This window comes from Doryrhamphus excisus, linkage group LG23 (genome assembly GCF_037039965.1).
Source record: "Doryrhamphus excisus strain RoL-2023G ecotype Guam linkage group LG23, RoL_Dexc_Guam_v1.1, whole genome shotgun sequence".
Lineage (NCBI taxonomy): Eukaryota > Metazoa > Chordata > Actinopteri > Syngnathiformes > Syngnathidae > Doryrhamphus > Doryrhamphus excisus.
In genome coordinates, this window is record NC_136379.1 from 10,376,239 (window position 1) to 10,387,500 (window position 11,262).

Genomic DNA, 11,262 nt, shown 5'->3' on the forward strand with positions numbered 1-11,262 from the left:
ACCACATGATGATGAAGGAGGGAGGGAAAAGCATCCACAAGGGCAAACTGTGCCGCTTCAAAAGATAAACATGCATTAGATATGAGAAGGGGCGGGTCTTCTCCCTGCAAGGGCGCCACTCATTGGCTGTTTGCTTTTTGGGAAAACACTGGTTCTTCAGCCGGTTTGGGAGTAGACCTTCATGGCCACACAATTCCTGCATATTCTACACACACAAGTAGAGAAAGCTACATGGATGGATAGCTTGGTAGCTAGGTAGCTGGATGGATGGATGGATGGATGGAGGGAGGGAGGGAGGGAGGGAGGGAAGGAAGGGAGGGAGGGAGGGACAGACAGACAGACAACTAGATAGTAGATACTTCTCTGTCACTCCAGACGTCCTCATACAATACCACAGTTCTTCTGTAGGCACCCGGTCCTATCTTTCTCCAGATGTACAAAGACACAATGCAGCTCCCTCTGACCTTCTCTGTGAACATTCGTAAAGCAAATACTGCATGTGTAGTACTCTTTGTTGGCATGAAACCATACTGCTGCTCCCACACGCTGACTTCTGTCCTTAGCCTAGCTTCAGCTACTCTTTCCATAACTTCATGCTACGGCTCATTAGCTTTATACCTCTGGAGTTGCCACAGCTCTGCACATCACCCTTGTTCTTAAAAATGGCCACCAACACACTTCTCCTCCATTCCTGAGACATCTTCTTACCACCTAAGATCCTTTTGAAGAACCCGGTCAGGAACGCTACTGCTACCTCTCCTTGACACTTCCATACCTCCACAGGTAGACCATCAGGACCACGTGGCTTCCAACTCTCCATCAATCTTCGCTACTTCCTGGTCCACAGCAGACACCTCTTCTACTCTTCCTTCTCTCTCTTTTTCTCATTCATCAACTCTTTCAAATACTCTTTCCATATTTATACATGATAGCCATATATGCAATAGCAATATGAATTGCCAATTTCTCTGAGGAATCCAAAGGAATGAATCAAGTATTCCGTCTGTGTGGAGGAAAAGGTGTGGAATAATGTCCTACCTGCACACCAAAGTGTCGTGGTGTCTTTGGACTATGGTACACATCACCTCCATCCATCACTTGCATATTCCTGTTAGTGTGTGCACATACTGTATGGTCATGGTGTTGCTGGTAACCGACACAGGTTCGATACCATGGGTCCATCACACAAGAGCGCTCGTCAGAAGGCCAGACTGACACAAAAGGATCATCAAATAATCATCATTTTAGCCCTTATTAATAGCTTGATCTTCGTGTCGTAGCTATTGTTGACAGGATGCTAACAATAATAATGCATGTGCTGTATAAATAGCAGACATTAACAACAACTAATAATAATAATAATAATAAAAATAATAGTGCATGTAGCGCATAAAGAGCACAATGATGATGTTGAGATGGATGAGAGCGGGTGGGGTGGGACTAGAGGGTGGGGCAGAAAGGGGTGATGAAAGGCAAAACAGGTTGGGCAGCATCAGCGCCAATGGCTTGATGGGGGGGGGGGTCATGCAGCCTGTTAAAGTGGTCAAGATGGCCGTGATGTGAGGTAGAATGGAGGTCCATGATGGCCGCATGATTGCACATTACGCAAGATGTCACGCGCCGTTATGATGATGCAGAAACTCCCCCAGAACCTGCTGTTCCAAACCCCCCCCACATAGCCAGCACCCCCAACTGCTGACACACAGCTGGGGCTGGACACCCTGCTGCGGCGCCCGAGATGAATGGGCTTTATTGTTGACATTAGCCCAAGATGGCTGCCGGTTGCTACGCTGACAGCGCACACCCGGATGAAGATGGTGGGGGCCGATGAAGAAGCGGCAGAGCCGAGGACCACGCCATGCCGAGTGGGAGGAAGGGCGTGCCAACAGTGTAGGAATATGGAAAACATATTTCATAACCTGGTGTTGTGGTCGGCTCGGTGAAGAAAAAACAAAAGGCTAAGAGATGAAAGACTTTGGGTTTCTAACGTGCCTCCATGCCCTCATCATCTGCATCCCAAGATGGTGGACATCATCAGTTCTCACAACAACAAGCTTCTGGCATGAGCAGCGACTTTGCTCTGGATCACTGATGATGCACTGGTGAAATATGAAATGTGATATTTACGCTGATGGATCCATGACTAGCATCTAGCATGGAGGGCTTCCCAAGTTGGCCTGAAGCCGTGCTGAGAACGTCTGAGGTGATGGAAGGTGGTGGATGAGAAGCACATGAGGGTCATCTCGTGTTTGATGGACCACGCTTGCTTCAAACACCAGAGAAAAATGCTGACCTCCATCCAGTAGTTATGAAGTTAGCCTTCATAAAGGATATAAAGGATGGAGGAGCCTTCATCTTTTATCTACAAAGGATGGAGGATGTAAAGGATGAAGAATGTAAAGGATGAAGGATTTAAGGATGTAGGATGTAAAGGATGAAGAATGTAAAGGATGGAGGAGCCTTCATCTTTTATCTACAAAGGATGGAGGATGTAAAGGATGAAGAATGTAAAGGATGAAGGATTTAAGGATGTAGGATGTAAAGGATGAAGAATGTAAAGGATGAAGGATTTAAGGATGTAGGATGTAAAGGATGAAGAATGTAAAGGATGAAGGATTTAAGGATGTAGGATGTAAAGGATGAAGAATGTAAAGGATGAAGGATTTAAGGATGTAGGATGTAAAGGATGAAGAATGTAAAGGATGAAGGATCCTTCATCTTTTATATACAAAGGATGGAGGATGTAAAGGATGAAGAATGTAAAGGATGAAGAATGTAAAGGATATAAGGATATAAGGATGAAGGATATAAGGATGAAGGACGTAAAGAATGAAGGATATAAGGATGAAGGATATAAGGATGAAGGATATAAAGGTTGAAGGATGTAATTGATATCAGTGCTGATCACTGATATCAATGATATCAGTGGGCGGGCACCAAGATCAATTGAATATCATCAATAATCAATCGGCACGAGGCGAAGCAAAGTGGCGTGACGTCCTCATTAAGGACTTCCTACTGACGAAGAAAAGAAGCAAACAGGAGAAAACGTTAAAATGGTATATTATGAATATTTGATGGAGAAAAAGAAGTGCAGTGATTGGGTTCCATCAAAGGGAATACACCAAGCCTTTAATAAAGTATAGCATACATCATTGTAGAGCAGGCTTACTGTACTTCATCTACAGTACTGGATCTGCTTTCTCATATACAAAACAATCACGTGACCAGAGATATCAGCCATGAGCATACACGTACTGTACATGTATATGTACGTATACATATACGTACACGTATACATATGGGGGGGAACGTCCCCCACGTGCTCTCATGAGACAACGAGTCGAACCGGGCGTACCGGGCGTGCCGGGCGTGCCGGGCCCCGCCGGTGCTGCCTACGTACGGGCCTCCGTGGAGCAACAGCGTGTCCCGGAGAGACCTGTCGTCCGACCCGGCAGGGTGACGTGACCTCCGGGTCGACGAGTCGTCCAAGTCCAGTGAGGGGCAGAGGGGGGGCCCCGAGGCGGGTTCCTCGGGATGCCCTGCGAGGCTTCGGGTCTCCTTGCAGCGGTGCAGCCCCACGTGCTTGCGCAGGGAGCTGGGGTGCGTGTAGGCCGTGCCGCAGCCCCCAGCCTTGCACGCGTACGGCTTGGCGAGGGAGTGCACCAGGGAATGCTTCTTCCGGTCGCTGCTGGAACCCGCACTGGAAAGGTTTTTCTCCTGGGGGAGGGACAAGGATGGCCTGGTTATTATGACTTGCATACATCTTTATACTAGAAAATATGACTAGCATATACATTTAGCCAAGAAAATATGATGAGCATACATCTTTGTCCTATGAACTATGACTAGCATATACATTTATCCTAAAAAAATATGATGCGCATACATCTTTATCCTAGGAAATATGACTAGCATATACATTTATCCTAAAAAAAATATGACTATCGTTCAAATGAATAGTATCTTATATATCAATTTAGATATAGAACTATTAGAATGATGATGTTTATGTTTGCTATATTATGAAAAAGGTGAGGTTGTTGAAGCGAGTCTTTGGAAATTAATAAATCATCTTAATCAACTAATGTGCAATAACATTCATAAGGTTCATATTCATGTAGCAATATGCAGATGGCTGTGCTTGCATTGCATCATAATGAATATTAATATTCTCATAATCATCTTTTATTCCATTTTTAGCTTTGCAATAAAACTACATATAGCCCCACTCTACTGTACTGTACTCTACTGTACTCTACTCTACTGTACTCTACTGTACTCTACTGTAGTGAATGTGGGTCATGTTGCAATGCTGCAAGTGTTTGCAAGCACTTTCCATGCAGTGTTTTGCGTGTGTGTGTGTGTGTGTGTGTGTGTGTGTGTGTGTGTGTGCGTGTGTGTGTGTGTGTGTGTGTATCGCATTGCAGGCGCGTGCCAGATGAAGGACGTGTAAAAGTGTGTGAATGCAGGAAGTGCGCGTGTGCAGGAGGACATCGGGTGGTTATGAAATATGTCCCGGGTCATATTTCCTTATGTGTCTGCGCGTCATGCACTATACTGTAATATTTTACATCACACATTCTAATCGAATATTCGTCATATGTGTACAGTAATATTTCGAGGACGAGGAAAAGACCCATTTACACGTCACGTGCTACGATCGTATCTTTAAATATTCAAATGATATTTTTGTCCTCCAAAAAAGGCCTCGGCGTGTTTACACTCTTTTCCCTGCTCGCATCGACATGTTGGATGCACACACGCGCACCCACGAACGTATACACGCACGCACTCATACGCGAAACGGCCACGTCACGAGCTCTCGGGTGTCCCAGGATTTATTTGAGAATTTGACTGGAATGATATGGGAGCGGCCTTTTCCCATGCAGCCTGCACGCACACGCACACGCACACGCACGCCACTATAGGCCCATCGCTGCATAGTGTATGCAATATTACACTTGGAATGGTACTAAAATACTATAATACAAATATCATAAATATTGCTAAATTGTACTTTCTAAAAGAAAATAGACATGACAATATGATGAGGCAGAGCTTTAAATATGAATATGCATCATGGTGCCAGCACAGGAAAATATTAATCATTGTGTTATTACCATGAGATAATACTTAGTATTTTTTACTTTAACTTTGCAATGAGTAAAGATTTGGATTATTCATAAAAGCAAATGATCAATGTCTTCAAAGACGATCTCTGGGGGGGGGGTACTGTATGACAATATTATTCATATTAGAATAATGGAATATAATAGCATATATAATTATTCTTATTAAAATATCATATTGTGTGCATGCTGGGTGCAAATGAAGGAAAGAAAGAGTGCAGTAAGTATGTATGTACTGTATGTACTGCATGTACTGCATATACTGCATGAACTGTATGTACTGTATATGTGTGTGTGTGTGTGTGCATATGTGTGTAAATGTATATATGTGTGTATATGTGTGTAAAAATGTGTATTTGTGTGTAATGTGTGTATGTGTGTATACGTGTGCTCATGTGTTCACGTACACCTTCACGTGTAAAGTACCATGAGATAACTGCTGGTGTGATTTTCCGCTATAGAAATAAATGGAATTGAAATGCAATGTACTGTATGGATGTACTGCATGTACTGCATGTACTGCATGTGCTGCATGTGCTGCATGTACTCCATGTTGGTGAACGAACCTGTGTGAGTCCTCTCGTGGATTTTCAGGTTCTCTGACCTGGCAAAGAGTTCGGGGCATCCGTGGAAGGGGCAAGGGAAGGGTTTCTCCCCCGTGTGGACCCTGACGTGGTTGACCAGCTTGTCTTTGGCTTTGAAGGGCTTCCGTCCCGGGCGCACCCCTCCCACTGACACGCGTACTCGGCCAGCTCGCCTCCCCCGACGTGCTCCGCGGTCACATGGCCGACGAGCTCGTGCACGGTCCCGAAGGCTGCGGAGCAAGGCACCTCCGGGCCGGTCCACTCGCACGCCAGCACCGGTTTCACCGCGGCTTCGGCGCACCCGAAGAGAGGCTCGCACAGACCCGGGAACCGCCGCCCGCCTTCCTTGAGACCGACGGTGCCCCCGTACGGGTGGGTCCGGGCGAGGAGGTCCCCGGCAGCCCGAGCATCATCTGGGCGGCGTCGCTGCCGGAGGCCCGCTCCCCATGGAAGCTGCCGAGAAACGTCGCCGTTCCGCGGAAGCGGCGGTGCCGTGAGGCCCCGCCACGCTGGTTACCTTTCGACGGTGCCGGGCGGCATGACGCCTCCGACGAGGAAGCCCCCGGGGCCGCCGGGCTCCGCAAAGCGGTCTACGTATGCGCCGGACCTCGCCTCGGGGTAGTCTCGCAAAGCGCGAGAGGGGCAAAGTTTTAAGGAAGTGCCAGCGGGGAGTCCCGTGTGCCCCCCTGCCAAAGGGGGCAGCGCCACGCTGGGCTCACCGCTCCTCTCCCCGGGACCGACGCTAGGGAGAGGCCAGCCGCTAAACCTGGCCAGGATTGTCATGCTTGGGGTGCCGTGTTAAGTTCGCAACGACCCCCCCCCCCCCACCCCACCCCCACACGCACACTCGCACACGGGACGGGACGTTGCCATTTATCATCTGCGTGTGAAACTGGTGGCCGTGAACTTCGCTGTGCACAAACACGCGGGGTGCGTGACGTTGGTGGGGGTCTTTCGGCCCCTTGATTTGTGGCAGAAACCCACCCGGTAAAAGTAGAAGTGCCCCCAACAAAATAAAAGCACAGCAGGCACAGCCGCTTTTTCAAATGGGAGCCTTGGGATTGGCTGCAGTGCAGTGATTGACAGCCACCGTCTTCTTTTTTGGGGGGGTCTGGGGGGGCTCTGCACGACGTCCCTTTTTCAAATCGAGCAGAGAAAATGCTTTGAAAAGTGCCTGCAGTACCCGCGAATATTGCTCGGGGCGTTTCTTGCCCCCCCCCAAGACAATCCACGGGAGGGGGGGGTCATTGAACATGGCAGCAGCAAAACACAAGACAAGTACTGACCACCTCGTACTACACGTAGTACTACCCAAATACATATGCAGTACTCCTACTGAAACTCCAGCAGTACATATCCATGCAAGACTGCTTGAACTTCGGCACTAATGCAACAAGTACACAAGTACTCACTACATATGCAGTAAACTACACATGTGTGCACATATGCCAGCAGTAGTATATATGCAGTATAGTTGTGGGTAGGTGTGGAAATACACTCACAGGAGTAATGTTCTGTATTATTATTCTTTTTCAATATTATATAAATATAATATTTGAAAGTGTGCTTTTCATTGCACGTGTCTGCATATATACTGTATATACTGTATATATTGTATATACTGCATATGATGTATATTGTATATACTGTATATTTTGTATGCTGCATATACAATGTATGTACTCTATGTGCTGTAAACTGTAAAATTGATATGGTATTGTTATTGTTATGGGTATGGATATGGATGTAGATCCACTGATATGGATATGGATATGGATATATAGTGTAGATGGTAAAGGAGGCAGGAGAGGAGGCCAAGGAAGGTTCATAAGTAATAAGTATATGAGTAAGTTCATATTTGGCTGCAAATCAAAAAAAGAAAAGTTATTTTCTTTAAAGTCGCCACAACATTCGTATGCATAAATACAATTTCATTTCCTTATGCTTCTTTTTCTATATATATATATATATATATATATATATATATATATATATATGTTGTGATTGTTGCTGTTATTATTATTCTGATTATTATTTTTGTTGTTGTTATTATTATATGATTATTTAGATATAGATGTGTTTTAGCCATATATGAGTGATGAAGTGATGAAGCTTGAATAAATATTATTATTAATATTATTGTTATTATTATTATTATTACAGTATTAAAGTACAGATCTCTGCAAACAATCCTGGAATGAAATCATCAAATGTATTCTATCACAAAAGTATGGTAAAACAGCAAAGCAGGTAGAAAGTACACACACACACACACACACACACACACACACAAGCATGTTGTCTTTGACTCCTACTGAACAAGTCATGTTGCTTGTATGAAATATGATACCATAAGAATATTCAGTCATTTTGGTCATTTTGGCCTTCCACCCAAAATGAGCAGAAATCCTCCAGGCGTCATTAACTACACACACACACACACACACACACACACACACAGGCATGATTTACGAGCAAGCATAAACACAAAATAATCAATTAGACATAAAAACATGCTCACTTCATATTCTCCACTTCCTGAAATATAATAACAATAATATTCATCAATCACATTAAATAAAGAATATGCATTGTGTGTGTGTGTGTGTGTGTGTGTGTGTGTGTGCATGTGTGTGTCCACCGAAGGCAAGCATGAAGTGGATCCATGTTACCTGAAAGTACTAGCGTGTACTAAGTACCGGTGCGTACTACTACTGGTGCCTAGTACAGCAAGCACGGAGGCCAAGACATTGAAGCAAAGACCGCCAAGGACGCTTCATGCCATCATCACCATCATCACCATCATCACCATCATCACCATCACCACCATCATCACCATCATCACCATCATCACCATCATCACCATCATCAGCATCATCAGCATCATCACCATCATCACCATGCAGCGAGTGCAGTACAAGGAGATAAGGAGGCCAGGGGCCAGTGTGCCTTTGGCCAAGGAGGGAAGAAGCAGCATGCTAATTGCCGCATTAAAGGCAGCCATGCTGCTGGCTGCTCGGTGCTGCTTGTCAGCAGGTGAGTGACCAAAATAAGATGGGAAAGGCAGGAAGGCAGCTTCATTGGAGGAGGATTAGCGGCAACAAAAGCCTGCGTGTGTATTCTTCCACAACAATGCAGGTGATGTACAACAATACCGATTTATTGTGTACAGCAGCTAAAGCTTCCACTCACTCCAAGCCCGGCCTTCCATCCACGGTGCCTTCACGTGCACGGCTCTGGCGCCGTGTTTTTCCACTTTCCACGGTGGGCCTGCCCTGCCGCTAAATGAAGCAATTGGGAGCGACGAGGCGATCTTCGCTGTTTCAAATAAACACCAGTGATGATGTGTTCAAGTACACGCGTGTACTTTTGGGACAGGGAAATAAATGACATGGAAAAATAGAATGCCATTCAAATAAATCCTCTGAAGATGATCACGCATCAATTGATAAGACCCGGCCATCTCGGGCGCCCACGCATGGGCCCGACCCGGTCCCCAGGTGAGCCCTCCCGGATGTACGCCAGCACCGCGGTAGAGGTGTCCTGTGGTTTAGGATGACGCGCATGCTCGGTTTGGAAGCAATCATGGGAAGTCCTGACCGGAACAATCTCACTACTACACGAGTACTCTTCCTGTGGGACATCAGGCTGGGACTAAAGTACTTTTCTAAAGTACACTTTCTACCCCTTTAAAATGTTTTTATCATTTTTATTATCATCAGAATTATTAATAGTATTATTACTAATAGTATTACAAATACAGAAATGCACATACCGTAATGAAATACGATCATAATATTATTATTATGATCGTATTTCATTTCATTCGTTCATTATACATTATAATAATAATAATAATTATTATTATTAGTAGTAGTAGTAGTAATAGTAGTAGTAGTTGAAATACAGAAAAGCACATACAGCAATGATAGAAATACAATAATAATAATTATTATTATAATTATAATTATTATTATTATTATTTAGTTGTAGTAGAATTCGTAGTAGTCGTAGTAGTAGTATAAATACAGAAAAGCACATACAGCAATGAAAGACATACAATAATAATTATTAGTAGTAGTAGTAGTAGTAGTAGCAGTAGTAATAGTAGTAGTAGTAGTAGTAGTAGTAGTAGTAGTAGTATAATGCATGAAGGAAAGCCGCATGTGAAAGGCGCTAAGCTGCTTTCGGTGGTCCATCTTATAAAACCATTTTTCTATTTCTAAAGGGGGCAACATAGCAAATAAGGCATTTCAATGTTAAGGAAAGTTAAGACTCCCTCAAACAGATGGATGGATGGATGGATGGATGGATGGATAGATGGATGGATGGGTGGGTGGATGGGTGAATGGATGAATGGATGGGTGGATTGGTGGATGGGTGGATGATGGATGATGGATGATGGATGGATGGATGGATGGATGGATGGATGGATGGATGGATGGGTGGATGGGTGGATGATGGATATGGGGTGGATGGATGAATAGATGGATGATGTGGCTGAGTGAATGATGGATGGATGGATGTGGATGGGTAAATGATGGCTGGGTGGATGGATGTGGATGGGTGAATGATGGATGATGGATTTGGATGGGTGAAAGATGGATGGATAGATAGATAGATGGATGGATGGATGGATGGATGGACGGATGGATGGATGGATGATGGATTTGCGATGGGTGAATGATGGATGGATGGATGGATGGATGTGGGTGGGTGAATGATGGATGGATGTGGCTGGGTGAATGATGGATGGATGGATGGATGGATGTGGATGGGTGAATGATGGATGGATGTGGCTGGGTGAATGATGGATGGGTGATGGATGTGGCTGGGTGAATGATGGATGGATGGATGTGGCTGGGTGAATGATGGATGGATGGATGGATGGATGTGGCTGGGTGAATGATGGGTGGATGGATGGATGTGGCTGGGTGAATGATGGGTGGATGGATGGATGGATGTGGCTGGGTGAATGATGGGTGGGTGGATGGATGGATGGATGGATGTGGCTGGGTGAATGATGGGTGGATGGATGGATGGATGGATGTGGCTGGGTGAATGATGGGTGGGTGGATGGATGGATGGATGGATGGATGTGGCTGGGTGAATGATGGGTGGATGGATGGATGGATGGATGGATGTGGCTGGGTGAATGATGGGTGGATGGATGGATGGATGGATGGATGGATGGATGTGGCTGGGTGAATGATGGGTGGATGGATGGATGGATGGATGGATGTGGCTGGGTGAATGATGGGTGGATGGATGGATGGATGTGGCTGGGTGAATGATGGGTGGGTGGATGGATGTGGCTGGGTGAATGATGGGTGGATGGATGGATGTGGCTGGGTGAATGATGGATGGATGGATGGATGTGTACTAAGAGTACTTGAAACAGTAAAGTTGTGTGAACTTGATGAGATAGTATGTGTCTATGCATGCATGTGTCCTGCAGGGGGTCAGAGGTCAGTAGCCTTCTGAAAAGAGATCAATGCAACCCCCCCAATACTCCCTTTTGGCTTAGCCCCCCCCCCCCCCCCAAA

General features: G+C 45.4%; 1 protein-coding gene across 1 annotated transcript; it reads right to left on the bottom strand.

The window, feature by feature from the left end:
• Positions 1-3,105: 3,105 nt before the first annotated feature.
• Positions 3,106-6,499, bottom strand: LOC131109588 (uncharacterized). Its single transcript, XM_058061752.2, is given in 6 exon segments — positions 3,106-3,694; positions 3,696-3,720; positions 5,699-5,845; positions 5,848-6,111; positions 6,114-6,169; positions 6,234-6,499. Coding segments are annotated over 6 exon segments (1,233 nt in total). The 3' UTR covers positions 3,106-3,219.
• Between the last annotated feature and the right edge of the window lie 4,763 nt (positions 6,500-11,262).